The following is a 17,192-nucleotide window of genomic DNA, read 5'->3' as shown; positions in this document are numbered from 1 at the left end:
CCGTGAAAGACATGCAAACACTGCGAGGGCCCCCACTAATTAATGCACAAGTTTGGTTTTCTGAAGCTTTTAAAACTGAGTCAAGAGTTAACTTCTAAGTATATAAAATCAAATCAAATCCCTGCCCTCAAAGCAGTTAGTAAATATATGATCTATAATGATTAGAGAGGGAAAACTTTGGCTCAAACTACAAAATAAAAATTAATGAGTAGGCATAATTCCAACCCCTAATTTATAAAATGGGTTTCCCGTGACAACCAGACACAATGGCCAACAGTTTTACTTGGCATACATCCACAAATACTCGCTAACGAGGAATGCTACCAAAGTGAGTCAGAAAATCTCAGGGAGGAAGGAGCATTCAAAATAGCCTAATAGCTCCAATGTCTGAATTATTTCTACAGTCTCCTCCCCTCTCCTAGCAGCTGTCAGTCAGGGCCATCTTAACTCCTCACAGACAAAAAGTTCTGCAAACTGAGAAAAGAGAGCTGAAATCTACCTACTTGGATCTCTACCTACTAATCTTAGACATATTTCTTGGATCCAAAGAGAATAATCTAACTTTTCCAAGTGCCACCTCAATTGTTTCTTAAGCCTTGGTTTCTAAAGCCCCCAGGGTGGTGTCCTTGAACATCTATGTGTTTCTTTAGCTGGGCCTGCCATAGTGGCGTTTGTCTGCTAGAGAGCGCAGACAGGGGTGTCTGTTGTGACCATCCCTGCTTTGTGCTGTAAGTGTTACCCTCCTTTGCCCTAAAAAGGCAGTCCAAGGAAGGGAATGGGGAGAGGGCGAAGTATGATGGCTTTACTGAATGGAAAGCTCTATTTAAATATAATTCAGAAAAGATTTGGTACACTTAGAATGTTTTTGGTCAAGTGAGTTAAATTATATTCATTTTATTTAATAGGAATTAAAGTCAGAGTTAGAGAACCTTATGACGCAAAGAAGATAACTGATAAATAAAAGGGAACGGTATGTGCTGGGGACGGAGTCTTCTTCACACTGATAGTTATTCTGCACCTATTATGCTGAGAACACATGGCCTGCATACCTTGCTCTCTGGGCCTAAATGAGCAAGTACACAGACGCCCAAAAGCTCTCAATATATAAAATGACAAGCTACCGCATCTTACCTGTGGCCATTCCCCTCCCGACGTCGCTCGCTTTCTTATTTCATTTATTGTGTTTTTTCGGGAGTCCGGGTCAACGCGGGACACCAAAACTGGCTGCACAGCCCGTAACAGTCCTTGAAAACAGAGGGTCATTACCAAATCATTTTTTTAAAGTCACCATGGCATTAACATTGGATGAACTGAAACAATTTCGACAGAAGGTGAAAACGTTAGCCACTCTAAAAGAATAATCTTTTCAGATTCAAAGTTGGCTAGTTAGAGTCGAATTGCAAATGCAGAGATGAGTGGCATTTCACTACTGTTACAGAAGTTAGGGGAAGGACGGGGGAGGGGAGGACAGAGGGAGGAGCCAATTCTTTTCCTGAATGGATGCTAAACTGTAAAACTGAACTTCAGAACTCTCCTGTTTGATTTTAGGAAGACCTTTAACACTCATGTTAGCAACTGATAGTGTACATGAGTAGAGGGAGATCACGGCCAATTTTACTAAAATCCTTCTGAACAGACCGCTTTTTGTCACATGCCAAATAAGCCTCAAGTGCTCTGCAACAGAAATGTTCAGGAAAAAGCCATGTTGCATAAAGCACAGTAGCTGCACGCTGGAGAGAGAGAAGAAAAAAGGGTCTTCGCTCAGTGACAAAGCTGCAAGGACTATTCTTTCTGAGGATCAATGAGGCAACATCCGGCGACCGCCACACCGACTTTCTCATCACTTGGTGTCTGCGGTAACCTTGGGAGAGCCCGGAGCAGTTACTTGGACACTGGTTCCTCAGGGAGAGCTGGAAGCATCTGGCAGGAAAAACATCTCACTCGCTTCATTATTTTTTACGGCAGGAAGCACTTATTGTTCCACATCATAATTTTCAAAGAGTTATACAAATGCCCCTCAGGGAACTGTAGGGACACAATAATTTAGAAAACAGAGCTGGGAGAAAAGAACTTAGCATATTTATCAGCCTGATACCGTAAAGAGAAGCTCATGACATAGCACGTGACCTGTGGTTTTTCAAGTCCTTTTAGAAGAAATAAGCATTTCTGAAATCTGGTTTTCCTTATGATACATAGGAACACAGAGTTATAATGCATAGCGATAAGGACAAGTCTCCTGAGAGCCTAAAAGCTAAAGATAAGGGGAAATGCCTCACTATTTTAAAGCAAACTCACTCTTTACATAGAGTAGCTTGTTTAAATAAAAGAAAATATTTAGTTTCATTTTTAACTGGCTGGAGATGTCACTCAGAGTTAGCCCACTTGGCTTGCATGTACAAAACCCTGAGTCTAATACCCAAGAATGAAAGTAAATACACAAAAATTGACCTTATATGATTCTTTCAGCCTAAATTATGCGCATGATAATATTTCAGCCGTTACCTTACAGGTACTTACTGCCAATGAGAGGGGTCTGTGCATTCTCGTTGCGTGACACCATAGAAGGCAGGCCAGCTACAACACAGGCAATTCCATCAAAGAACGTGGAATGAGGGGCAACAACAAAAATGGGCGCTTCCAGTGGGCTTGCAATCTTTCCTTTCACCGTAACCATGAATCCCATCGAGAAGAACAGTGCGCGGCCCAGAAACTTCAAAGCAGGATGAGAAATCTTCCTTTGAAAATGATGATAGAAAAGACACCTTTAGCTTTGCTTTACTCTAAAACACAGTAACCTCCTCTTCACGTATGAGCTGTGGAGAGTAACACTGTCAGATTAAGCTCTGGCTGTCACATGTTGGAGAAGGAATTACCATCAACTGTGGGGCGCTCTCTTTATCAGTTGATGCTGAGGGCCCAGCTTAGCTGTCTCTGGCAAGTGGGCCTAGACTGTATGAGAATGTAACTGAACATGAGTTTAGGGAGCAAGCCAGTCAGCGGTCTTCCTCCATGATCTCTGCTTCAGTTCCTGACTCCAAGGTCCTGTCTTTAGTTCCCCTGCCTGACTTCCATCAGAGATACATTATGACTTGGGAGCTGGATGTGCAGTAAACCCTTTCTTCTCCATGTTGGTGTTGGTAAGCGTTTTATCACAGTGACAGAAAGCAAACTTGAACAAGAGCTGAACAGGGAACTCTTCTGTGAAGTGGCAGATGGTTCTAAATGTTTTATATATAAATGATTTTTATACATTAATATTTTTAATCCTCAGCCTGTCTTATGAAATGGGTATCATTATTATAGTCATCATATTATCATTTTTAAAACTTATTATGTTTATCTTTATAGGAATGTATGTCTGTAAGAATGTGTATCCTACAGTGTCCATTTGGTGGTTAGGGGAAAACTTGTAGTAGTCAGTTCTTTCCATCCATCATGTGGATCCTTGGGGATTGAACTCAGGTTCTCAGGCATGGCAGCAAGCATCTTTACCCACTGACTCACCTTGCCAGCCCCATTTCCTCATTATTTAAATTTAACTTTAATTTTATTCATATGTATCGCTATCTATGCATGCCACAGGTCTTTGGGTACCCAGAGAAGCCAGAAGAGGGTATTGAATTCCCAGGAGCTAGAGTTACAAGTGGTTGAGAGCTACCGGAAGTTGGCAGTAGGAGCTGAACTCTGGTCCTCCAGAAAAAGAGCACGCACTCTTCAGCACTGAACCATCCCTCCAGAACCTCATTTTGAAGATGAGAGAGCTGAAGCATAGAACAGCAATTTGTCCAAAGATACATGGGTAATAAATGACCCCATTATTAGGCAAGCCAGAAATCATCAAAATGAATCCTCAAACTAGGTCCTGCACTGATAGATCCTATACTACCAACATCAGTACTGGCCTTAGAAAGCAGTCATCATGGGGCTGGAAAGACAGCTCAGCAGTGAAGAGCACTGGCTGCTCTTCCAGAGGACCTAGGTTCAATTCTCAGCTCCCACATGGCGGCTCACAACTGTCTGCAACTCCAGTTCCAGAGCTTCTGACACCCTCCTATGGACATACATGCAGGCAAAACACCAATGCACATGAAAAAAATGTATAAATTTAAAAAAAAAAAAGATTTCTTAAAAATAAAAAAAAGAAGGTGGCCATCTTGGGAATGAATTCCTTTTACATAATGAAGATTCTACTCTCTACCCAAATACTTTAGAAGTATCGTGCAGAATTAACTTAGGAATATTTCTTAGAGGTAAATCTCATCTATAGTACTATAGCAGAAGTCATCAGCATCTCCAAAAATAAACTCAGCATTGCCCTCCCACTGAACTTTGATATATAAGCAATTCCAGAAGCCTCATTATTTACTTTTAAGTTTTAAGATATTCTACCATTAAAGCTAATTACCTGAGCCGGCAAGATGGTTCAGCAGGTAAATAAATGCACTTGCTACCAAGCATGATGATCCAAGGTCAATATCTGGGACCCACCTAGTAAAAGGAGAGAACCACCTACGACCTCTTGTGCTTGTGTGCACTGGAATATATGCACAGGCATGCACACGCGCATTCGCACAAAATAATGTAAAAAAAAAAAAAAAAGATTGTCACACTGTGCAAAGAACTGTCCCAGACATGTAAGACACATAAGGTCTGGTCTATTACCTGAGAAGCTTAAATAATAGGGAATTAAAATATTCTCATAAATATTTAGATTCCTAAGCACAGAACGGATGCCCTGGTATATGAGCAAACATCTGTCAGAGAGCATCCAGACATGGTACGAAATCACGACAGTCTTGAAATCAAAACAGTTGCGATTCTCCCAACAAGACCCTCACAAAGACTGGGGCCACCAACACTCTCTGGTGGAGAGGTGAGAGCGCTCACAAGATGCCAGAGGAAAGCCATGCGTGAAAGTTTCGGGCTCACTGGTGGCTCTTTTATACATCCTTTCCTCCAAACACACAACACAAAGCAATTTCCGGGGTTGAAAAGGGCTTGCACCTTTTTCTTCAGTGCTCCAGTCTCCCTTAAGTTGCCGGGGTTTCTGGGGGTAACCCTGTATCTATTCTCGTAAGCACCCCAATTAAACAAGCTCATTGGTTCACTCAGCTAGACTTGGGTGGAATCATTTCTTTGATCTGTCATCAGTGTCACAGCTCTACTTCAAAAACAACACAGCTTTTCATGAAAAGGAAAATAAAATACATACAGTCATTCCTCAGGAATTGTAGACAAAAGACTCCACACCCAGGCAAAAGGCAACGTCCTTGAATGCTCAAGACATTTATAAAATGCCATGTAGCAATTGTAAAAAAGCTAGGCAGAGTGTCCTTCAGACTTCCAAACATCTATAGTGTTTACAATACATCACACAATGTAAATGCTATGTAAATTCATCTGCTAGTGTACTGTTTAGGGACTATGAATAGGCAAACAGTCTACACATGTTCAGTAGAGATGAAATATTTTTTTCTAAGCATTTTTGGTCCCCAGCTGATTGAACTGCAGATGCAGAACACACTACTGACTACAGAGCAACTATGAGGTCCTGAAAAGAACTTTTAAAAACTGAGCTGCTGATTTTCTTAACCAGTGAAAAGCTTCTAATAACAGGCCACTGAATGAGCTTCTATGATGCTGGCCTCACAAGAAGTGAGACACAGTAAGCCAGAGCACTTTCCAGAGGGCACAGGAAAGCGACAGCCTCTGCCTTTAGTCTAGCTCTATACGCATACAAGAACACAAAGTACATCTCGGTGCTTCCATACTTTATGTCTTAACCATACTGGCGTAGCTCCTTATAAATACATTTCAAGAAGTCAGACTCCTTAATGACTTCTACTTAAACGTTTTAAAAATGCCAAGGGAAAACAGCCCTACAAAGCTAATGAGCTGAGTTTGACCTCCAGACCCCACCTAAAAGGCAGAGGCACTGGTGTGCTTCTGCAGCCAGCACTTCTGTGCAGTGATGGGAGCTGGAGACAGCACGCCAGTTAGCAGGTGAATGCTGTGTGGTATATGTCTCAAAACAAGGGGAAAGGATGAAAATCAATGCCCAAGTGTCTTCTGAACTCCACCTATGTGCCTTGGCAAATGTATACATGTACACACACACATACACACACACACACACACACACTTCTAAATTATTTAATAGCTAAAAGTTTTGTGTCACATAATAATGTCAAAATGACTTGTATGAGAGGAAACAGATGCCGATTTAATTGACAAAGGTAAAACTTTTCTAAAGTAAATAAAGTATTTGAACAGAACACTGTTCTAATTTCTTTCTAGATTCTTAAGCTATTCTTCCCCTTGTCCTAGATTTTGGTAAGCCAGTAACTATAAAACCGAGGAAAGAATCAGAAAGAAACACAAATCAGGAAAAGCAGCCCATAGAGGATTATTTCATAATGTGCATCCTTGAGTTGTAAAACAAAGAAGTATGATTTGCAGGGACTGAGTTTTCTCTGGGGCACTGCCAACACTTTCCCACTTCAAAACAGCCTTGTCTTTGATACTCACATTTGTTCACTGGGACAAGAACTGAATAGCAAATTGCATCTTTCTCCTAATGTTGTAGAACAGTCGTTTCTCAATTATTTTGGAGGACATATCCACATTTGGGATTTGCATAAAAAGAACAAATCCTTGTGTATGGAAAAAAGCAGGTTGACAAACAAACCCCATACACAATTTCAGGGAGGTCATCAGTGTCCTAAAATAAATGTATGGATTTGCAAGCTGCTGGAATCCATGGAGTGAACATTAAGACGCCCCATGTTCAATATATACAGATGGTGATAATTTAATCCTGCCAAACAGTAGTAACTTTCGCTACTATATTTTATTATTCTTGCGCAGTCTGTTTTCTAGAACCTTCCTAATTAAATAATTCTAGAAATTCTAGAAAAGAAGTTCCATTTGCCTCAGTGCTAACATTTGAAAAATGCTAGTTGGGTTGATAATTAAAGTTGATATGAACCACTAATTAATAAAAACAATATAATTGATTTACTTAATTAGATTACTGCAAATTGTTACCTCAGCAGAACAAAAGCAAATATGAAAACTGTGGAAAGGCAAAAGAAGTCCAAGTATTTTATACTTGTAATGTTCCAGGAATAGTAACAGAATTTGTTAGTCTGACTGCATTGACGCGTCACAAGGCCTGACATAAGCAGATTGAAAGGAAAAGAGATTTATTTTAGCTCATGGCTTTAGAGGTTTCAGTTTCTCATGGTCAGTTCCATGCTGGGAACCATGGTGAGGTAGAGCTTCACCGCAGGGAGAAAATATGGCAGATGCCACTCAGCTTACAGTGGGCAGGAAACATCGAAGGTGAATGCAAAAAGGGGCTCTGGCCCCTCCCTCCCCAGGGCACATTATTAGTGACCTAATTACTTCAACTAGGCTAGGCCCCCTCCAGATTTTCACCACCTCCTAGTAATGCCATCATATTATGAACCCATCAAGAGACTAATCCTTTGATCAGGGCACAGCCCTCAAGATACAGTCACTTCCCCAAAGCCCATTGGCTGCCAACAAAGTTTCTAATACATGAGGCTATTGGAAACATTTCATGTTAAAACATAACACCAGGAACTCCTTCAGAATTAGAGATGGCTATCCTTTACAATAACTGAGAAAACAAAATGTTTTAACATTGAAAATTTATACCTAGAATTGAATATTATCAAAATATGCCTGTATGATAATTTCTATGTAAATCAAGGCCATTTCCATGCAAGAAACAAATATAAACTGTTAAAATGGAATAGCAGTAAGCTAAAACCATTGCTCATTACATAAATTTAAAATTTTTTGACTTGTGTAACATCTGGACATAATTATCTCTTACCTCCTCCAATCAGTTATCGGATGGGTCAGCTTTTCAGGGCAGCATGCTGTTGAAATTGCAGCAAACGGCCATGCCAGTAACAAAATTAAGGCAACCAATAAAAGACGAACTGGAAGCAGAATAATTCCAAGAAGAACAATCTGCAAATCAAGGTTGACCAAAAATAAATAAATAAATAAATAAATAAATAAATAAATAAATAAATAAATAAATAAATAAATATAAATGGATACTATTTAAATATATCACTATCCAATACAAAAGCATAGTAATAAAGTTTTGGCTTCATACACGTACTCAAGGATGAATTAATTAAGTGTTGTCCAGTATGAGACTAAGATATAAACACACACAAGCACACGCACACATACACACACAGAGAGAAGACATGACATATGATCCCAAAGGGCTACCATTCACCATGCATGGTGGCACATGCTTCTAATCTTAGCATTCTCCTCCCAGCAGAGGCAAGTGGATCCATATGAGTTTGAGGCCAGCCAGGGCTACATACTGAGTTCCAGGTTAGCCAGACATTAGTGGACCCTGTTTCAAAATACAAAACAATAACAACAATAATAAAGGCAAAAGAAGCAACGAGGAGAAACGTGGGACAACCTCTTCTATCTATCTATCTATCTATCTATCTATCTATCTATCTATCTATCTATCTATCTATCTTATCTATCTACACACACACACACACAATACATATATTAGATATTATATATAATATAATAGCTTAGTAGCCAGCACAAGCTTCCTGAACAGTCCTGCAAAATAAGCTGGTGCTGCCAGGTCTTTATTCCTAACTACTTGAGAGGTTGAGGCAGAGGGAGCAAGCAAGTTCAAGGCTACCTGAGCTAGTAAGCGAAGGGAAGTGGGGCTTAATACTTGGGTGAGAAAGTGCTTGCCTAGCATGCTCAAGCTCTCTCAGCGTAGTTTAGCCAGCATAGCTAAACATAAAGCAAACAGATGCAAGCAATGCAAGACAGTTATGTTGTTTTACGGAAGCTACACAGAAGGAACAGTGGGAATAAAAGCATTAGTAAATGATGGATTGCGCTGCGTCCCATGCCTGCCGGTTCTGTGTAACTAAGCAATAAGGAACTGGAGGATGGAATAAAAATTAAAAACAAATGAAGATAAAGAGTACATGAATAAGAACTGTAAATCATACATAAATGTTTACTGTGTGGCAAGCATATGGCACACAGTGATTCATTTAGTCCTTAAAATCGCAAGTTGCTTTACATGAAAAAAATGTCATGGAGAGATAAATCATAATAAAATTATATTAATATCAACAGAAGTGTAAGTAAATTTATTTATAAAGCCTTTGCACCTAATCCTTACATCATCCTTCCTTTTAAGTAAATAGTTGTTTTGTATAATACCTTTGTTCTATAGCTCAATTACATAATCAAAACAGTCTGTCTTCTGGCCTCTATAGGCACCTGAGCACCACCAGATGGCTTACAAAAATGCCCAAAGTATTCTAGTTATCTATCTGTCTTAGCTGCTGTAGTTTTCAAGTAGGACTTCAATTCAAGTGGTGGTGTGTACACTCTAATTTTTTTGAAGATATTTCTTGATCCTCTACATTTCCAAAAGAAGTAATTCCTCAGTTCTCTCTCTCTCTCTCTATCATTTCTTATAGGCAGTTCTTATAACAAACTCTCAACCATTTTTCCTTCTAAAACTATCTTTATTTTCTTTTAATTTCCAAGTGATACTTTCTTTTTATGTTACATCCATTCATTTAGTTGTCTATCTATTTAGTGTGTGCATGTATGCGTGTGTATGGGTGATACAGCACAGGTGTGGAGGTCAAAGGACATCTTCTGGGAGTTAGCCCTCTGCTTCCACCAGGTGGATCTTGGAAATGAACTTATGCCTTCAGGTGTGGTGGCAAGCACCTTTACAGAATGAGTCTTCTTTCCAGTCTCCTTATTGGCTCTTGATTTCTACTAGATCGACCTGTCTTTTATTAATAAGTCTACATGTTTTGGATACTGTACCTTTATCAGAAATATTACATACAAATATTTTCTCAAAATTTTAGCTTATCACTTTAATTTCTTTCTTCCATTTTACATGTATATGTATTTAGTGTGTTTACTTGTTTCCATGCTTGCTATGGCCACATGTAGGGTGGGAAGTGGGGTCCATATGGAAGCCTAAAGTTAATAAGGGATGTTTTCCTCAGTCACTTTCCACTTTATGTAGTGGGGTACGGTCCTTTACTGAACCATAGCTCACCGATTTAGACCAGTCTAACTGGCCAGCTTGCCCCAGGGATCCTGTCTCTGTCTTATTAGTGTTGGGATTACATGCAGCCAACACACATGCTCAGATTTTCATAAGGGTTCAGGAGATCCAAACTCAGGCTCTCATGTTTGTATGACAAGGGCTTTAGTCACTGAGGCATTTCCTTAAATCCCTCTTCAGTTTCTTGGTGGTGTGTATATTTTGAAGCACAAAGCATTTAATTTAACAATACTATTTATCTATTTCTCCTGTCCATTCCCCTCCACTATTGTATGTATGTATGTGTGCTTGCTTGCTTGCTTTTGCTTTTACTGTATATCTAGGAAACAAATGACTAATCCAAGATCATAAAGATTTGCATTTATGTTCTCTCTTAAGACTTTCACTATTTTAACTCTTATATTTTATTTATTTCATTCTTTTATCACCTTAGGCTGTTTTATATTAGGGGAATTTAATTCTCTTGTACAGGTTAATCCATTTATCCCAGACCATTTATTGAAAAGACAAGTCTTTCTCCACTGAATTGCTCTCACACTTACATAGAAAAATCAATGGCCAAAGATATATGTTTCTGAACTCAGTTTTCTCCCATTGATCTACTTATTTAGGGATTTTATGATTTAATTTTGCAAGGCTTTTTTTTTTCTTATAATATGTAGCTACTGAAATCCCTGATCAATTTGACTAACAGTTAATGAATACAGGAATTTTCTTTAGTGCAGAAACATAGATTTCCAAGCGCTTGCAAGAAGATTTTGTTGTGTGTGATCTGGGTACATGTCAATGCAGGAGGCAGTTTAAACCTGTCTTAGCTTTAGATTCCTCCTTATACAGAGCCTCAAGGCCAATCAGAGATAAGATCTCAGGGCATTCTTGGATTTTTCCAGAACACATGCAGAACATTTCTCTTGTTCACTGCTATGTGGCCAGAGATCTGTACTTACTACATTATCTAACAACAAAAAGTATTTTTGATTCTAATAAATAATTCCATAACTGTAACTAATCATTTTAATCCTAAATTCTGTTGGAGCAATAAAAATCAGGTTACTTTTTTCAATGCCACAAAGTAGCAAAAGATCCCTCTATTGTTTTTAAAAATACATAAGTAGGGTCTAGAGAGATAGCTCAGTAATTAAGAGCATTTGACTGCTCTTCCAGAGGACTGGGGTTCAATCATGGCAGGTCACAACTGTCTATAACCCCAGTTCTGGGGGATCCAAAATCTTCATACAGATATACATGCAGGCAAAACACCAATGCATATAAAATAAAAATAGATAAATCATTTTAAAATACATAAAGGAGAAAAGACAAATTTAGCCTTTAAGCCCTATAATGAAATGCTCAAGTGACAACAATCTTTAAGAATACACCAATCTTAATTCAATATTAAATTTAGTCTAAACTAAGTATATTATCATCTATAAGTGAGAGTATATCTGTACTTTAAATTAGATAGTATAAACATATTTTATTCATGCCTATTCAAAGTTTTCCTTTATCCATGCTATTCAAGCCATTTAAGCATCTATGGTAATGCTGGTAATGGATTTAAGAAAGGAAAGAAAGAAAATGGATGGCCAGACCATACCTCAATAGTTTAATACAAGTGGCAAGTTTTAAGTCTAGTATACAATTATAGAGATGCAGCAAAATTACCAACAATAAGACCAGCAAACCAGAGTGAATTATGCCACATATTTTCCCATTTAATTTAACACTCCTTCGAGGAATTATTATTTCAGTTTAATAGACAAGAGAATGTAATAGTGAAGAGAGGTTAAGTGACTAGGCCAAACTCACAGAATTTATGAATAATAAGTGACCAGTGCTCTTCTCATTATATGCTGTTTTCACAGAGTTCTTAAAAAGAGCAATCTCAGGCGACTTTTAAAAATTAACAATCTACTCGAGGTACAATACAAATATTTAAATATGCCGCTTTGACCCTCCCTCTAAACTCTGAACCCAAATAGACAGATCCCGTGTTGCAGGTGACTCGAGGCACACAGAGCGACTCTGAAAATTCACTTTCTCCACATATTTTATCTTCCCCTCTCCTACCCATTCTTCAGCCAGATATCTATTGTTACTCTAACCACAATCACCACCACCCCAGGCACTTAGCTCGGAGCTTAACAAGCCCCCTCTAAGAGAGATCACTCCTCTTAGGGACGAATACAAAAACACAGCAAAAATAACCATTACTTCAAACCCAAATGGTAAAAAACAAACAAAACGAAACATGAGATGGACAGGGAAACATCACCTGTTATCCCTGCAGAACAAGACAAACGCAGTTTTCATCCATCTATCTTGTTCTCTAATCTCTAACCTCAACAAAGAGGAAGTCAAAAAGTGAACTGATGGTAAAAGCTGCCCTTTACAAGATAAAGACAACTTCCTTCGTGGCCATTTCTAACAGTGGGCTACCCTGCACGTCATCCTCGAAGAAAAGATGCTGTGTGAAGGTTGAGTCAAATACTCTACTTCACGCTCTTTCTTTTCTTTGCTTCTGATTTGCAACCTGGTTGTACTTGCTCAGCTAAAACCTTACCTGTGGCTCCGAGGCTGGAGCGGGGCTCTCTGCCTCCTCTCTTACTCTACCCAGCCCTGCCTGATTCCCCATTTTATAAAGGGAGGAACCCCACTGAAACCCACTCGTGTGGTAGTTCTCGGTCCTCTGTGCTTCCATAAACTCGAGCCAAAGTTCCTCATCCATCCCCTTTTCAGACAAGGAGCGGTCCACTTTTATGCGCTCCTCCTTGCTGACATACCTTCTCCGCATCTCGTTTCCCTGTCCCTCGGATCATCTCATCCCCGCAGTGTCCTCAATTCTCACATCCTCCTGTCCGCCCCTCACGACCCTTTCCAGTCAGAGCCACAGCTCCTCCTTCCTCAGATGTTTTTCCTTCCCGGATTCCACACCTCACTCGGACAACCTGCCCCTCCAGACTCACTATTCCTTGAACCTCCCCCTTCAGATCTGTCCCGTCGGACTAATTCCTAGTCACACCCGCCGTACCCTCAAAGCGTCAGAGCAGTGACCTCTTCAGACGCCTCCCCTTCGGATTCCTGATCCTCTCAGAGGTCTCCTCCGCTAGACTCCTGATCGCCCCGCACTCCCTCCGACCTGTGCTCCCCGCGGATACCTCCCCGCTCGGACCAGATGCCCTCAGGTGCCTCCTCCCCGGGATGCGCGCCTCCTCCCCAGCCTCCTCCGTCGGACCACATCCCCTCAGCCTGCGCGCACCCCGCACGTCTACCTGCAGCCGTTCGGCCACGCTGATCCGCGTCTGCTGAACGAAGGGGTTGGGCACCGGCGGCGGGAAGAAGGACGCCTGGCGGGGCACCATGGGTGGCCGCAGCCCGCCGTCCCCGACGCCCGCGCCGGGCACTGTGGCCGCCACAGCGGCCGCCTCGGCGCACCGGTTCATGGCGGATTCCGGTGCCGGATCCGAGCAAGGCTGGGGTCTCCGAGCGTGCGGAAGAACGCCGCAGCCCGGCCCCAAGGAAAGCCCCCAGAGACTCCCAGCCCCAGGCGCCACTCCCTGCTTCTGCGCAGGCGCCAGGATCACCTAGCCACTGGTCGCCCCGCCCCCCGGGACGCACCCTGGGCTCTGGCTCCGCCCTGCTAGGTACCTGCTGTCGGAACACAGGCCCCACCTCTTGGAAGCCAATCTAGTAAGTAAACTAGTAAATCCAGGGTGGGTTTTGCTTATCTGTGTTTGATTTCCGATGTGTGTTCCGTTTTGTGTGTGTGTGTGTGTGTGTGTGTGTGTGTGTAAACCTGTTTGATTTTGAGGTGTTTCTAGGTTAAGAAGAGAGGTAAGACAGGAATTTGTACACTCAGTCTCACTCAAAACATGGAATAGCATTGGAGATGACTGTCTTTCAAGGAAATTGAGCTACTGTTTAGAAAGGGGGAAAACAATTGGCTGAACTACTATTTAGAAACTGAACTACTATTTAGAAAAGGGGAAAACATCCACTATGGATGAGGAACTTGACCCACAGAAGGGAAACGATTGCGGCAGTGGCTCCATTTCACACTGAGGAAGTATGAGGCCAGTCTGAACCTGTGTAGGAGGGGGCAGGGGAAGACCAGGCTTGCCCCAGGACCTTCTGCCAGTTGCTAGTTGGTGGAACCCTGACTGGCCAGGGTTGGGGATAGAGATAATGAACCATTCATCCATTCATCCTTGTGGGCTAACTCTGCTCCCAGCAGGCATGAGAGGAGGCGCGGTGGGGAGTGAGAAGTGTCATCCAGGTCCTAGGACAGCTGCTTCTCAGAATTCAGCCATGACAGTACCCCCAAATCTTCCTGCCCTGCCATGTAGTTGTGAGGTCTTGGGTTAGTCACTTAAAGTCTCTAAGCTAGCTGCCTGCTCTAGGAGTGTGTGTTGGGGAAGGTTAATTACTGCCTCATAGGGCTATAGTAAGGCTCAAATAATGCTTATAGCGACACTCAGGAAGTGGTATGGTGGGGAACACAGGAACACAGGAATTCTCTCTCTGAATGGGCACAGAGAACCATAAAAACATCCGCTTTTGCTGGTGTGAAAGCTTCTCATCTGGAGGCTTTTCCGATAGGGCTGTGGCTCCTTTGCCAGCCACTTGCAAGGACCTTCAAGAATCAGAACTGGAGGGCTGGCCACAGGGGAAAAGGTGACTTCAGGCCCACTGAGAGATCTCCTCCAATAATTGGAATAACTCTAGCCCTACCTGGAAAGGCCCAGAGCAAAAGACTACCAGACTATCAGACTGGCAGTCTTTGGAATTCTTTAACAAATCTCTGTGGTGGTGGGGGGGGGAGGGGACTAGAGGTGGGAGGCGTGAAGGAGTAAGCACCCACAGTTATGGCATCTGTGTTTAGAAGGCAAACACATGATCCCCCTCAAAGTGTTTCCTTGGGGAGGGTTTAGGGGTGATGGAAGCTGCTGCTGCCGGGACTCTGGACTAAGAGCTGTGGTGTTTCTCCTGTGATCCTCCTTTGGCCCTAACTCAAGTTCTGTCTCTAGCAGGTGTCTGATCCCCGGACAAACCACTTTCCTCTAGAGCCAGCTGCCTCTCCCCTGGGGTCTGTGAAGGTGACAGTGACAGCTCTTAGAAGAGGAGGTTGTGTGGCTGCTCTCAGCACTATCCTTAGGATGGCTGTCGGTGTAAAAAGAAACAAAAACAAAAGAGAAAGCAAACCTCCAACAGAGCCCCTGTAAGGAAGGACAGAACTGCTGCTCTGTCCCTGCTCTTCCTCCTGCGGATCAGGCACGCAAGCCCATCCACTCCAGGGTTCTCAGTTTGGCAGCTCTGACCTTTGCAGCACACACCACCTGTGCCTTGCACTGAGCACAGATTTGCTCTGTTCACCCTTCTGGCTGTGAGCTGCTAAAGCAGAGGCAAACACTGCCACTCAATTGGTGTCTTTATTTATACTTGTTGGCCATTTCCCATGGGGAACCATTCAAGGGAGAAGCGAGAAGGCTGAGCAGGAAGCCACTGGCTTGGTTCTCCTCCATCCAGTGGAGGAAGTGACTGAGGAGGCCCTAAATGGAGTGAAGAAAGAAACCATTGCTCTGTGGGCTGAGGTGCATCGTGCAGTGACATCAGACAACCTGAGTCCCTCTGTCAGGAAACGCAGTGTAGCGGAAAACTGAAAAGGTTGAAAGACACAAACAAAGTGCATACAAGGCAAACTGTTGAAGCAGTGTGGGTGCCAGGGCAGCTGGAAGTGAGACACCAGGTGTCTCCGATTTCCAATACACACCTGTATCTGTATCCCACTGCCCCATGCCAGGCTGTTGGGCCACCAGTGCCCTCCTAAGACAGTCTCTGTTGACTGAGGATGCTGTGAACCATAAAAAAGATCACAGATGTTGCAAAACCCGCAGTGTGGAGCACCGGGGCAGCCCAAAGGAGGGCTGCATGGAGAATATCCAAGCATCCCCTAGTGGGGGGAACAGGGGGAAGGAGCACCTGGGAGGGACGCAATCAGCACCTTTCTTTGGGCACGGAACGAAGCCACCCTCTGAAATCTTAAGTCACCAGGTAAAGGAGGAGGCTGGTTAACTACAGAGCTGAAGGCAGGGCAGCCAGGCCCCCTCACATCCTTCCCCAGTGCTCTGGGCCTGGTATGTGGTGATGTAGATTGTAGGGCCTGTGGGAACAGGGCCAGCTCAGCAGCCCAGCCAGTCCGATTTGATGCTTCCGAACTTCACGCTCTTCAGACTTTGGTTCTCCAACTTCAGGTAATAAGCACCTTTGAAGAAGTAGCTGTGACCTGGGGAGAGAAGGAAGAGAAACTGGACCACCCTGACCCGACATGGCATAAGGTAGGTCCCTGGGAGCATTCACATTGGCCTGAAAAACTTTTTCAACCAGGGAAGAGTCTCTGGGCTAGAGGAAGAGGAATGGCTCGGCAGCCAGGTCTCTCAGTTGCTGTCTGCTCCTCTCTACGGCAGGGATCAGGGCACCAACCTCTTAGGGCAGCAGTTCTCAACCTGTGGGTCGAGACCCCTCAGTACAGCTCATGACCCCCATCATAAAATTATTTTGTTGCAATGTAAACTGTAAATTTGTTGTGAATCATAACGTAAAGTTTTCCAAAGGTCTTAGGTCACCCCCGTGGAAAGGTCATTTGATCCCCTCCAGGGTTTGCAACTCACATGAGAGCCACTGGCTCAGAGCTCCTGAGTTAAGTCAGGTAATACTCGGCAGTGGCACCTTCCTGAGCACCAGCACCAAGCCATGCACATATCACACATCAGGGGACAGGCCGTGGGAGGCGCCAGCCCACGGGGTTTCTTAGGCCCACACAATGTTTGCTTCACTCTGTCTTAACCCTGAATGAGCTGCCAAGGTGTGAACGCATCCAGCAGTGTCGTATGAAGACTCGGATATCTGGCTTCTCTTTGAACCTCTGAACTGTCTAAAACCACAGGCAGTCATCAGAGGCTGAGAACTCACCCTTCCCTGTCAGTACATCACTGGCCTCTGGTTCCTTACAGCACACACACACACACACACACACACACACACACACACACACACACAC

At 42.9% G+C, this 17,192-nt stretch overlaps 2 protein-coding genes across 3 annotated transcripts in view; both read right to left on the bottom strand.

The window, feature by feature from the left end:
* Window positions 1-13,677, bottom strand: part of Lpcat2 (lysophosphatidylcholine acyltransferase 2) — a 59,648-nt gene extending 45,971 nt beyond the window's left edge. For both annotated transcript variants that reach the window (XM_055621171.1, XM_055621172.1), the window contains exons 1-4: window positions 13,408-13,677; window positions 7,865-8,004; window positions 2,518-2,735; window positions 1,132-1,244 (exon numbers count right to left, since the gene is read on the bottom strand). In XM_055621171.1, the coding sequence (XP_055477146.1) occupies window positions 1,132-1,244; window positions 2,518-2,735; window positions 7,865-8,004; window positions 13,408-13,578 (642 nt within the window). In that variant the 5' untranslated portion in view covers window positions 13,579-13,677. The remainder of the gene's footprint in view (window positions 1-1,131; window positions 1,245-2,517; window positions 2,736-7,864; window positions 8,005-13,407) is intronic.
* Window positions 13,678-15,545: 1,868 nt separating this feature from the next.
* Window positions 15,546-17,192, bottom strand: part of Mmp2 (matrix metallopeptidase 2) — a 25,909-nt gene continuing 24,262 nt past the window's right edge. Inside the window, exon 13 of the mRNA XM_055621580.1 lies at window positions 15,546-16,418. Within this exon, the coding sequence (XP_055477555.1) occupies window positions 16,315-16,418 (104 nt within the window). The 3' untranslated portion in view covers window positions 15,546-16,314. The remainder of the gene's footprint in view (window positions 16,419-17,192) is intronic.

The sequence above is a fragment of the Psammomys obesus genome, unplaced genomic scaffold (assembly GCF_907164565.1).
Source record: "Psammomys obesus unplaced genomic scaffold, mPsaObe1.curated_primary_1811, whole genome shotgun sequence".
NCBI lineage: Eukaryota > Metazoa > Chordata > Mammalia > Rodentia > Muridae > Psammomys > Psammomys obesus.
This window is presented reverse-complemented; position numbering and strand designations above follow the sequence as displayed.